The 13,830-nt window shown below is 39.5% G+C and overlaps 1 protein-coding gene across 1 annotated transcript; it reads left to right on the top strand.

Moving 5' to 3' along the window:
* The first annotated feature begins 9,287 nt into the window (after nucleotides 1-9,287).
* LOC118741560 lies at nucleotides 9,288-10,592 on the top strand. The gene has a single exon (XM_036473559.1). The coding sequence runs from the start codon at nucleotides 9,288-9,290 to the stop codon at nucleotides 10,590-10,592; it is 1,305 nt and encodes a 434-aa protein (XP_036329452.1).
* The last annotated feature ends 3,238 nt before the right edge of the window (nucleotides 10,593-13,830 follow it).

Raw genomic sequence — 13,830 nt, 5'->3', positions numbered from 1 at the left:
TCTAGCATTAAAATCTCCTAGTAGCAAGACATTCTGAAAATTGTCTAAAAAGTTCAGAATTCTTGTCATCTCATTTTTAAAAGGTTCTATTGGTATATTAGGGGGAAAATATGTTGCACAAATCACTATGTTGGGCCTTAAGTTTTTGGTACATAAGATTATCACGTCATACTCAGTCAGGAAGGAGATTTTATAGAATTGTATGTATTTTCTTAAGGCTATGGCTACCCCGCCATAGCCGTCATCACGATTTTTTTCCACTATATTATAATTAATTATATTCCTATGTTGCACTTCACTAGAAGTGAACGTTTCACTAAAACAGCCTATATCAAACTTATTATGTATCATATAAAACTCAATATAATTAATATTTGCCTTCAAGGATTGACAGTTATACTGTAATATTTTCATATTGAATTTACCGGTTTACTTCCCGACGGTTAGCTTATCAAATATAAATCTTCCCTTATGGAAGCTTGCTCAAATTTTTGTTTTAAATTCGTTATATTTTCTAGGACCCCACTTAGTTGATCACTAATGCACGCACTCTGCAGAATCTTAAAAAGTTCTGCGATTAATTTTTCAAGCTCGGTAACTTTTCCCCTAAGATACTCAGGGGTATCTAGCACAGAGCCATGTTCCGCTTTTTTCCTCTTAACAGTGTTCATATCACGCATTTGTTGCTCCCTGTTTCCATCAGGGTGTGTCTTTTTAAGTACAGAGCTATACCTAACTCTAGTCAGTCTTCTGTTAACTTCTACACTTCTATTCCTAACTTCCTTATTATTATCATTAATTGGTGGGAATTCAGCTTCTTCTACAGGTAAAAGTTCAAATTGGTTACTCTTATCAGGGTAATACGTCTTTAAGGCCTCTCTCCTCGACAGTTTCTTGACTGCCCTAATGTAATTGATCTCCTGTTCCCTTTCCCAGTACTTGCACCTGGCTTTTTCGGACGATGTATGTTCCGGACTTCCGCAGAGAATACATATTTTATCACAGGGATTCCCTCCACACTCAGATTTACCACACTGAATACAGCGTTTCTTGGCTTTGCATGAGTATTGCGTGTGCCCTAACCTTCCGCAATTAACACATTGCCGTAGGGGTGGGACATAAAAGTCAACTTGTAATTTGGTGTATTCAAAGATTATTGATTTAGGGATCTCTTTACCTGAGAAGCCTATTTTTATTGTAGTCGTTGGGATATACTTATCATTTTCCCTATCTTTCCTAGTAAATCGCATTACTGAAACAATCGGTATGCTAGAAATAGCATTCGCCTTAATCTCCACTTCAGTGTAGTTAGTAGGTACTCCCCTCACTACCCCATAGGATTCAAGAGCAGTGCGAGGGATAAAGGCTCTTAGGCCCTTATCTCGCACTTTTTCATTCAGAAGAAAGTTGTTGGCAGAAGCCGCATTTTTAAAAGTGACCTTGTACAACGACCTTCCCAGAGCAAATATTAAATCTATATCCTTCACTCTAAAGCACTTGATCTGATTAAAAAGAGTTAAACCATTAGTTATGCGTTCATTTTTCATTTCTGCACACTGTGCTGAATCTACTAATACAAAATAGACTCCTGAAAAATCCGCTGGGTACGTTATTGTGCCCGCCACTGTACTTTTAGTTTTGTCCTCTTTGTTCATCATATTCGCACTGACGCCGTTTGCATCTGTATCACCAGAGGTAGCATTTTTACTGTTATTAGACTCAGTAACAGTACAAGAGCCGTTATCAATTTCCCCTTCGTCATCTACAGTCATGTCGTTTTCTGATAGTCTGATATCATGTTCCCTAACCTCACTTGATACACCTGCAATACACTTTTGCTTATTTTTGGCCATGTATTTCAAACAATTAGCAATTTTAGCCTCTTTTTCTCTTTTAAAGCGTTTACCCCTAGCCAGGGTGTACCCAGAAAGGGTTTCTAAGTCCTCAGCCGATGACGCCCTCGACAGCTCTGTCGACGACGCCATGGCGGCTTTCGTTTTTTTCCCTGCCGTCGCCGGCAGTCTTACAGCTATTATTTTTCACCAATTTAATGAAATAACTTCACTTCAATAAAAACAGAATACTCACGGAAATCCGGCTTATTGATCAAAAGCGGCGTATTTAAAGCTGTGCACAATTTCCTCCACTTATGCTTGCCGATGGAAAAACAAAGCTGTAGCAAAACGGCGTGCCACTATACACTTAGATGTGTATAAGCTGGCACCTTTTAACGATGCGTATATCAACGCAAAAATTACAGCACACTAATGCTGACAAAATCAAAAGGCATTTTACTCAAGGTAATTTGCCAAAAAGAAACCAAGCCAGAACACGTCCACACACTCCCGTAGTCAAAAGTCGAATGACAATTATATTCAACAATTTTTATGAGCTTGAGGCTGTTTTAAATGAAAACTTATTGTGGAAAAGCAACAATAATTTGAAAAAATGGTAGAAGTGATAGCTATTTCGGAAATCACCACATTTCCTCATCAGACTTCTTTCAGTAGGATTCGAACCGACGATCACCACTGACTCAGCCAGTTGCCTACGCACTGTGCTAAGTTTTTCTTGTTAATTCTTGTTGCTTATTTTCCACTATTTCACTTTGCTAAGCCAACTACAATCAAGCGCAAGAATGATAGAATACAAGATTGCGCCGATTGCAGCAGAATTCGTGAGAGTAATTTTAGCGTGTCGTCATCGTAGAGTTGACAACTGAGAGCGGCGAGAATGAGGGCGACTAGTGATGTGCTGAATTGTCCCCAATACTCGGTACCCAATACTTAAAAATGATTTCGGTACCCTATACTTCCTTTTCGGTATCCGATACCGATTATTTACATTAAACCCTCGCCATTATATGCATTTCAGGTTTAGAAAAAACTTTCATTACTAATTTATATGATATCGGCTAAAACACTTGAACTTATCGCCACAGAAAAATGTTATTTGATCAGTTTTAACCTTAGTCGATCCAAGGTTCAAGAAAAATGTTTTGACGGATGAAGAAGCTTTTCAGGGGGGAGATCTAACCAGATAGCGACAAGTTTCGGATCGATATCGTACTTGTTGGTGTAACAATATTTCATATCATAGGTCAACAAACCCGATACCGATTCGAAAATTGTCGCTAACTGGTTATAGAATCTGCCCCTAGGCCTCCAAACATGATATCGTCCGATTCAGCTGGAACAAAAATGCTTCAAACAAGTGAGAGTTTCTCTGCGTTATGGCCTGGAACCGACATATATACATCTTTAATTTGAATCAGTATTAAAAGTTCTATTGGCTCTATTTGCGAGTCTCCCCTGAGCCGTTGTTTTCCATATATTTGGCCTGTGTGCGCTTTTATTTGAAATCTAAATGTTTTGGTACCGAGTATCGAGAGTATTGGATACATTTTAAATCGTTACCGAATATCGATCAATACTTGAAAGTATTGACTGAGCACATCACTACTGCTGTCTCTCTACTATGACGTCACCAAAACAGCTGATTCTGTCAAAATCACTGAGAGCCGAGTAGCGGTATCGTCATCGGCGCCACCTCTGTATTCTCTCCACCGTGAATCAAGCGCAGCTATTCAGCTGCAATTCACTTGATCATGTGGTTGTTGGTTTTTGTTAATATTTATATTATTAGAATGTTTAACTTTTTAGGTGTGCTCGTCCTTAAGTTATTTGTTTTTGTTATTTTTATGGCCTTATAACAATTATATTCAACAATTTTTATGAGCTTGAGGCCGTCTTTGTGTTGTCATTTAAAACGGCCTCAAGCTCATAAAAATTGTTGAATATAATTGTTATAAGGCCATAAAAATAACAAAAACACATATTTCACATAATTTTATTTATTTGCAACAGCTGATTGACAACGCGCGCAAAAAGATGAGAGATGCCCATCTTCTTGTGTGCGTTAACTTTGGCGTTGGCGTTGCCGTTGATATGTGGACATGTCCATATAATTATGTGTATTCATAGTCAGCTGTTAATCAACGCCAACGCCAAAGTTCTATGTGGACCGGCCTGAAGGGTATAAAAATGGCAAGAATTAGATTTGATACGAGACATGATATTTTGATTGTTAAAACTTTAAATTTAAAAGATAATATTACCATATGCTGTGCATATTTCCCTCCTAATATTTCCATTTTTGAGTTTGAGAATGAAATTCATATCCTTTTGGATATTCTTGCTAGATTTAGGGCCGGTTGTTCAATGTTTGATTTGCACAAATCGGAAATAGAAGCTCCGGTTAAATACAACGACTGCTTTATCGATCACATGTTATAAGCATGGGGACGAAAACGTCGATAATGATGTTTAACCGGCCCTTAATAATTTATGGTTTCTTGGGGATTTTAATGCTAAGGCTAGAGTTTGGGGAGGATTGTTGATACGTCTAAAGGGATGATTCTTTTAGATGGGGTTAATAGGGTTGGACTTAGAACTTTGAATGATGGGTCTAGTACTTTTACAATTACTTCAGCAAGTAGGGGTGTTGAGTTTACTCTGGACTTATCTTTTACAAATATTAGTAGTAATGTTTGTTGGGATTGTAATTTGAGTTTTGTTGGGGGAAGTCATCATCATCCTATTATAATTGTTTGGTCTGGTTTTTCAAAAAGTTACAATTATTTTTATCTAAAGTTAAGTTAGGAAGGAAGTTGGCTAGTATTTCTGATGATGTAAGGGATTTGGATATTTTGGAATCAAAAATGAAATCTGCAATCAGTGAGTCTACCACTAGGATTGATAGTTTTAAGTTTTCTCCAAAATATTGGTGGAATGATGAGTTGAATAAAAAGTATAGGGTTCTGTTAACATCTAGAAAGAGGGCTAAGTTGACTGGTGATGTACAGCATATGAAACAAGCTGCAGTTCTTGCAGATGACTGGAAGAAGGCGGTTAAGGAGGCTAGAAGATTAAGTTATAGGGCTAGGGTGGAGGAGCTTAATGTTAATGCGAACACAAAAGAAGCTTGGTGTTTTGTTAACAATGTTAAAGGTAGGAAGAATAAGAGTGTTGATTGGTTGAGTGAGGATAATGAAAAATACTTGGATTTTCTTAAGAGTCAGGTTTGTGATCTTGATGAAGATTTGCTTAGGGAAAGGACTGTTGGAATTGATAGTGATATGTCGTGGATTAGTTTTTCTTTTGATGATTTTAGAAGAAGGACATGACAGGGTCACTTTTGAAATGATTAAGCTAATTCCATTATATTACCAAAAGAATTTGTTGAAAGAATTAGAAATGTATTTTAATAATAATATTGTTAAGGATGTTTGGAGAATTATTAAGATTGTTCCTATTCCTAAACCTAATAGGGACTTAAGTGATATTAGAAATTTTAGGCCTATCTCGTTGTTGTCAGTTTTTGTTAAGTGTTTGAATATGATTGTTAAAGATAGAATTGTAGAGTGGGCAGAGAATATGAGTATTAAGCCGGCAAGAAGTTTCGCATATAGGAAAGTGAAATCTACTATGTGTTTGAATGAGTTTTTATTATGGACTAGTGAACTTAAATGCAAGAGTCAGAAAATGTTTATTTGTATATTGGATTTAGAGAATGCTTATAATTGTGTTCGTTTGTCTAAATTATGTCGTATTATGGATGATGGTGGATGTTGTGGCAAGTTGGTGGATTGGATTAAAAAATGTGTCTCTAGTAGATGTCTTAGTTTGGGTGATAAGCAGGTGTGTGTTAGAAATGGATTACCTCAAGGAAGTTGTCTTTCTCCTGTTTTGTTTAATATTTATACTTCTGGTTTACATGTGGTTAATGATGATAATTCGAGAATTTATCAATTTGCTGATGACTTTATTATTGTATGTCATGATAAAAATGTTGATGTTGCTTTCGATCGTTTAAGAGGAAAAATTTTACAGTTTAATCGGGTTTGTGCCTCTTTGGATTTGTTAGTTAATTGGAATAAAACTAAATTTATGTATTATAACACTATTAGGAGAAACGATTTTGTTTTAAATGTGAATGGTCAGGTGATTGAACAGGTTTTTAAGCTTAAGTGGCTAGGAAGGATAGTTAGTGCCTCTGTTAGTGATCATGTTGAGATGGTTAGAAAAGAAATTTCTCTGTGTTCTCGTATTATTTCTAAACTTACTACTATAAAATCTGGGCTTGAACCTAAGATTGCTTTGAATTTTTATAAGGCTTTTCTCAGGTCTAAAGTTGAGTATGCTAATACGACTTTTGCTAATATGTCTGTTGGTGTTAATAGAAGATTACAAGTTGTTGTTAATGATACGTTAAGAAGGTTTATTGGTGTTCCTCCTAGTACACCTATTTATGTAAGGTTTACATTGGCTGGTGAACTTCCGCCGTTTAAGAGGGCTGAGTGGTTGATGGCTAAGGAATTGGTTAGACAATGGATGAGTAATGATGTTGTAAGGAATGACTTGCTTAGTTGTAATAGTACAAAATCAAGTTATGGGTTTGTTTATGATAAGTTTAAAGAAATGTTTAATAATATAAATTTTAATGTTTCGTTTAATAGACATGAAGGTTTGGTATTGATTAAATCTAAATTATATACTTCAAAAAAGAATGTTTCAAGTGAACAGTTAAAACGCATGTATCTTGAGGAAAAGAATTACCTTTGTGAAAGAGGTTTTTATTTATTAGCGATGGATGCTTCGGTAGTACGGAGGTCTGCGAGTTCATGATTCGAGGTTGAATATGTCTTATCTCTATTGTATTTAGGGTTCTTTTTCATCTATGTTTGGGGAGTTGGTAGTTAATATTTTTGTTAAATTGCGTATTTTAAAAGGTGTTATTTTTACAGATATTTTGTTGGCGATAAATGCTCTTGCTGAGGATAGTACAAGTTCTTATATTGTAGCTGACATTCACAATGATATTTTTATTTCTGGCATGGAATGTATTAGAATTATTTGGGTGCCTAGTCATGTGGGGATAGATGTTAATGAAAAGGCTGATCTAGCTACTAAAGCGACAGTGGATAGGGGAGTTCAGTTAAGGGTAGATCTTAATCCTAAAGAAGCTTTAAGGAGGATACATAATTTAATTTAGAATGATTGGAGTAGGATTTTTAATGATTTGTGTTTGGTAAAGGGTAAGGGCCGGTTGTTTAATGTCTGGTTATACTTACCACGGTTGCCGTTTTGGTCCATTTCTTTTCGTTTGGTTCATTGGTCCAATTCTTTTTAAAATGGTCCATTTCACAAGCCTTTGGTTAGGTTATTATCACCCTTTCACTTCTAGCAATAGTTTCGCGTTTTGAATTTTTTCTATTTAATTGGTGAATATTCCGCTCCATGTTGAATATCGTCATCGTCAGTAAAGTACGGTCATCGTCTGCCATGTTACTGATGCGCTGACGATCGTCGACGATATTCAGTATAGGGCCGATTGGCAACAACTGCTAAAAGTGTAAACTCGCCTTGCCAATGATCTTCAAATAGGTCGTGGCTAATCATCTGTCAAAGCACGCTTATAAAATATCGCGGTTTCTTGCTAATTCCAATTACTCGGTGACGAATATTAAAGTGGCTGGCAAAAATATGGAAAGGTAGCAAAACTTAAATCTTAGCATTTAGCACATGAAAATAATATTCGATTTCAATGGAAAAGATATTAAACTTCTTGAAATTATTACACCACATAAAGTTCTTTCCAGGGACGGTTATGCTTTTTTATCAAAAAAGTTAAAAAATAATCGTTATTTTTCACCGATATGTTTTCAGTTAAAAGTTACCAATTGACTTTTATTTTTTCGGTCAAAAATGAAAGTTTAAATATGACTTTTAATTTTTCGGTCAAAAATAAAAGATAACACTTGACTTTTATTTTTTTGGTCAAATATAAAAGTTAACATGTTACTTGTTTTTTCGGTCAAAAATAAAAGTTAAAACTTGACTTATTTTTTCAGTCAAATATAAAAGTTTAAACTTGACTTTTACTTTTTCCGAAGATTAATGTTCGAAAAGCATTTATGGATATAGGCACCTATAAGGAGAAGCGCATTGATGTTGATACGGACCTTATGGATTACTGGGAGTGTAAAAAATGTATATATCCCCCAAGAATGATAGAATACAAGATTGCGCCAATGAGATAGGATTTTTGAGCGTAATTTTTGCGTGACGTCATCTTGGTGCAATTGCAAGAGAGAAATGCCAAAACGCATATAAAAATATGTAAACAATGCAGAAAAATGTGTTAATTTTAATATTACATGGCCCAATTTTGCAGGAATTAATAAATACGCAAAGATTGATTAATTAGGAACACGTAGCAATAATTTTGGACATGTAGCCCTTTAGGTAAGTACGATTTTTAGCACATTAAAAAAATTTATGTATTAAAAGTGTTTGCAATTTCATGTAGAACAAAAGGAAGGTGTGCAGCAAAGTGAATTTTTGGACTCGCCATTGTAAAAAGCCATGCAGAGTGCATATTTATATTTGTGGACGGTAGCCAACCACCATAAACTCCACAGCTGTTGACTCCACAGCTTTTATTTGATGACTTTTGGGAACAAATGCACTTGGGCTCCAAATCTCAAAAAAAAAAAACAAAAAAAATTGGAATCGATGGAGATGATTGAGCTGAGTATAACGGTATACTTCTTTTTTTGGGCAAACAACAACAACAACAATCATCAAGGTTAAAGTTCAAACTGAGCAATTTTTGAAATCAAGATTTCTTAAAAACTGATGGATGGATCTTGAAAATTTATATGTTGTATAGTTCTTACAAAAATTGAATTAATGTAAAATAATTTAAAAAAAAACACCTTTTGCAGAGAACACCTTTCAGCGTAGGCGGCGTCGCCCGCACTTGAGATTATAACCCTCACAAAATAGAATTCTCAGTGATGTTAAAAAAATTAAAATATTTGAATAGTAAAACACACCTCCTCAGCGTTGGTCGTCTTGCCGTGGCGAGGGGGCTTAAATGGAGTCATGGTATAATTCACAGTGTGAATTGTATCATGCCTCCATGAACTAAGAGGGAAGCCTGGTATTGAAGCCTTCGGCAATATTCCTTAACAATCCAAGCTGGAGTGTTGTTTTTATTGCTGAAGGTGGAAATGGCAGGATTACCGTACCAACACTACCCAAGCCAAGGTGTGTAGGCAACCGTGCCGATGGATGAATGGCCAGCGGGTAGTAAAAAATGGCTGGTCGCGTACGGTCCCCTCCGATGCCCGGGCAAGGTCGGTTGTAAGAAGTGCCTTCTCTACGCATCCCGGCTCTGCGGACGAGCGACTAACCCTTTCCGGACTACTCGTGGGACCACATATGGAAAAACAAGAACAAACAAAAAACCAACAACATACAAACCAACAACAGCAACATGAACAGCGTACCAACGAAGATGGGGACGACGTAACGCTGTCAGAGGAGGAGCAGCTCCTCAAATCCCCAAAGACAGGTAAGATGGTTGCAAGTACTCCTGGTGGCGCCAGCCATAGTACCCCAGTTGTACAAGCGCCAGAAACCAGCAGGGTGGAAGATGCCAGACAAAGTATCACCACTCTGCAAATAGTCAAAAATAGCACCGGTAGTGCCTGCCGTAGTACTCCGGACGAGCAACCAACAACCAGCAAATCGGCGGCCGTTGCAGGCAGCAATCCCGCCTCTAAGAAAAGGAAACCCTCGGGCGTGGTCATGAGACAGATGTACCAGAAGGCGCTGTATATGTTAAATAAAATTGACAAAAATGCAGCGGCCGGTACGGTACATGAGCGTGACGAGGAAGACAAGGCAAAATACATGCAAATAGTGGAAGAGTACGAAAAGTTACAGACAGATCGTGCAGCCACAATCGATGCCACCGAAGCAAAGAAACGGAACCGCTCTCATAATGAAGGCGGCCAAGGGGCCATTGCAAAGAAGGCTAAGCAAGGAGGTGATGCGGAGTCCGCAGCACCCGCGAAGCATCGCTATTTTAGTGACGTCGCCAGAGATCACCTACAGGCGGCGATAATAGATGAAAATAGCAAGACACCGCTGGCAGTGCAGCAAAAATGGGTGGAGATTGATGTGAGGCTGTCGAGCCTAGTAATGAACTACGTACTCGACAACCCCGAAGGTCCTCATCCAGAGTTCGACTCGTCGGAATCCCTACGGGGATACCGGGTAGTCAAGTGCGCGAACCAGTTCTCCCTGGATTTCCTTGCTGGATGCGTCGCTAAGATCAGCGACACTTTTGTCGGCTTGAAGCACAAGCTGATCCCAGCTAAGGACATTCCAAGGAGACCACGTGCGCGCATTTGGCTGCCTCCGATGGATGAACCAGGCGAAAAGTTGCTGCGGTGTCTTAAGCTACATAATAAAGACATACCGGCGATCGAGGAATGGGAGCTTATAAAGGTTGAAGAGCCAAGAAGGCCTACAAATAAGCCCATTCTGCTAGCTATTTGCGCAGAATCACTAGACGCCTTAGAGAAGGCTGACTATCGGCTCTGCTTCGGTATCCGTAAGGCTAGAGTGCGGGTATTCCTCGGAGAGGTTAGCCCGGTAGAAGAAGATCCCGGGGTTGATGGAGCTGGTGAGCTTCTCATGGGTGTGAAGCTGATAGATGACCCTGAACCGGAAACTTAAAGTAGCCCAAATAAATCTGCAGCACTCCAAATGTGCTACAGATAATCTAGTTGTCCTTCTCAGTGAGGAGGATATAGACATTAGCCTAATTCAAGAGACCTGGGTCAAGCACGATACAGTCATGGGACTAAACATAAATAATTATAAACTCTACTATAAGAGCGAGGTGGGTAAACCGCGAGCGTGTATTCTTATCAAGAACGGTATAAATGCATTCCTTTGCTCTAATTTCAGCACATCAGATACAACAATGGTTTAGGTGGAGACCACCGGACAGCCAAGTATACTCCTGGCCTCATCATACATGGCCCACGATAGGGACAGTCCGCCAACCGAAATCCAGGAGATAATAGCCAAAAACCCCAGACAAATTATAGTCGTCGGCTGCGATGCGAATGCAAGGCATCCAGTTTGGGGTAGTTCTACGGAGAACGACCGAGGTGAGTCTTTACTACACTTCTTATTAAATACTAACTTAAGTATCTGCAATAGAGATAATACACCCACATTCATATTCCCGAGTTCAAACCGGTTTCCTGGATGGAAGTAGGTGCTGGATCTAACCCTGTTGTCAGAGAACGACAGCGTGTCTGTAGAAGAGTGGAGAGTATCTGATAGGCCTTCAATGTCTGATCACCGTCTGATCCTCTTTAATCTGCACGGAATTTCCAATACCCCCTCGAAATACAGAAACCCCCACAGGACTAATTGGGAAAGATATAGTAACACACTTAAGCGTAAACCAAGTAAGCTCCCACTAAATACAACTGTCACTACAGTTGGGGACCTTGATAATAGAGTAAATAAAGTAGAAGAGGTTATGAAGAAAGCCTTTGAAAGATCAACTCCAGTTAGTACAGCAAGAAAGAAATCCCCACCCTGGTGGAATGGGGATCTCAGAGCCCAAAGAGACAAAATAAGGAAAATCTACAATGATTGCTTTAGAACTAAAAACTGGGCGCCTTATAAAAGCGCCCTAAGATCTTATAAAAAGGAATTGAGAAAATCTAAAACTAAATCCTGGCAATCTTACTGCTCTTCTCTAGAGAACTCTAAAGACTCAGCCAGGCTCAGCAAAATCCTATCAAAAGAACACACAAATATCACACTCATTAAGGGAGAAAACGGGGTGTGGACGAACACAGCTAGTGATTCTCTAAACACGTTAGTCAAGTTCCATTTCCCGGGATGTATTCGACATCCAACCACATCAGGGTCAATTGAACCTGGTTCAACTAGCAGTATACTGTTGAACTCGATCGTGAGCAGGGAAAAGATTATTTACGCTATTAACAGCTTCTCTCCCTTCAAATCCCCTGGACCAGATGGCGTAATCCCAGCAATGCTCCAGAGGGTGAAGGAAGAGATAGCACCGTTACTTGAGACTACTTTTAAGGCTACTATTACCTTGTGCTACATTCCTAAAAGCTGGAGAAGGGTAAAAGTCGTGTTCATACCCAAGCCAGGAAGGAAAAACCACGAAATAGCAAAAGATTTTAGACCCCTAAACCTTACCTCCTTTGTGCTCAAAACAATGGAAAGGCTTCTCGACATTTATATAAGATCGCTGTTAGGTGAAGCGACACTCTCAACAGCACAACATGCATACATCAAAGGCAGATCCACTGAATCTGCTTTACATGAAGTGGTGAGCTTAATAGAAAGATCGTTGCACTTTAAACAATATACTCTGGCGGCATTTCTTGACATCGAGGGCGCATTTAATAACATTGAGGTTGACACCATCATAGACTCTTTGATAGATATTGGTGTTGACGACAGTGTTTGTAGATGGATACGATCGATGCTAGTCAATAGAATCATTCAGGCAACAAATGGGGCTAACTCTATTATACATCATGTGAACAGGGGCACTCCACAGGGCGGAGTGCTCTCACCACTGCTATGGGTGATAGCCCTGAACGGTATATTGCTAGAACTCAATAGAGGGGGAGTCAAAGTTGTGGCGTATGCGGATGATGTTGTAATAGCAGCCACAGGTCCATTCCTCTCTACCGTTAGCGAAATCCTTGAAGGAACCCTGGGAAGGCTACACGCCTGGGCTACGAGAAGCGGCCTAAATGTGAACCCAGCCAAGACAGAACTTATCCTATTTACAAACAGACACAAACTACCACAATTCAAGCTACCATCGCTAGACGGCAAGGCGCTCTCATTGTCCCCCAGCGCAAAGTATCTTGGAGTCGTGCTGGATAACAAACTTAACTGGAAAACCAATGTCGAATTCCGTAGACAGAAGGCCTACATAGCATACTACACTTGCAAGAGAATCTTCAGTAGAAACCGGGGACTAAATCCTAAACTTGTGATGTGGACCAATCATCGCGATCATAAGACCAATTCTAACATACGGCGCCTTGGTTTGGTGGCCCGGCCTAAGCAGACAATATAATGTCAGCAAGCTAAGAAGCATACAAAGGGCAGCAAGCGCAGGAGTAACAGGCGCACTAAGATCCTGCCCGGCAGAAGCTTTAAACGCCATCCTCAATTTAATTGCTATTGATCTCCACCTGAAAAAAGTGGCTATGAAATCGGCGGTCAGACTCAGAGAGTCGGGCCTTTGGAGGACTAGACACTTCGGACATGGGTTGATCATAAATCAAATGCAATTAAATAGGACGACAGATTATATGGTAGGCAATTCGGACTTCAGCTGTAACGTGCAAGTGCTATTCCCATCCAGAAGGGACTGGAGAAGAGACCGAGTGGCCGACCGAGAGAAGATCTCTCTATACACCAATGGATCCAAGATGGATTGCGGTGTGGGAGCAGGTGTCTACTCCAAGGAACTCGGCGTGGCTCTGTCTCTACGGTTGGTAAATAATACAAGCATCTTCCAAGCGGAAGTCCTAGGGATCCTAGAAGCCTGCAAAATCCTAGGCAATAGAGTTGGACACAGCAGTAAAGCAACAATATACTCTGACAGCCAGGCGGCGCTATTGGCAATAGCCAAGGCAATGAGAAGGCGGATGAGTTGGCGAAGGCAGGAGCCGGTTTGGATGAATCCCAGGCAGTGGCACTGGGTTTCCCTCTTGGAGTAGTCCAAAGAGAGATTACTACGCATTTCCTTGAACTGGCTAGACGGAGGTGGTCAGATATACAGACTTGCAAGATAGCGAGAAAACTATGGCCTGACTATAACAGGGCGAAAACCTTGGACCTGCTTAGCCGATCAAGGCCAGAGGTATTTAGAATTTTAGCAACCATCACGGGCCAC

This window comes from Rhagoletis pomonella, unplaced genomic scaffold, assembly GCF_013731165.1.
Source record: "Rhagoletis pomonella isolate Grant_MI unplaced genomic scaffold, Rhpom_1.0 Rhpom_scaffold_00006, whole genome shotgun sequence".
Taxonomy (NCBI): Eukaryota; Metazoa; Arthropoda; class Insecta; order Diptera; family Tephritidae; genus Rhagoletis; species Rhagoletis pomonella.
This window is presented reverse-complemented; position numbering and strand designations above follow the sequence as displayed.

What these genes read in the sequence shown, in the direction of transcription:
- LOC118741560 (XM_036473559.1), top strand. Translation starts at nt 9,288, where the DNA reads ATGGAAAAACAAGAACAAACAAAAAACCAACAACATACAAACCAACAA.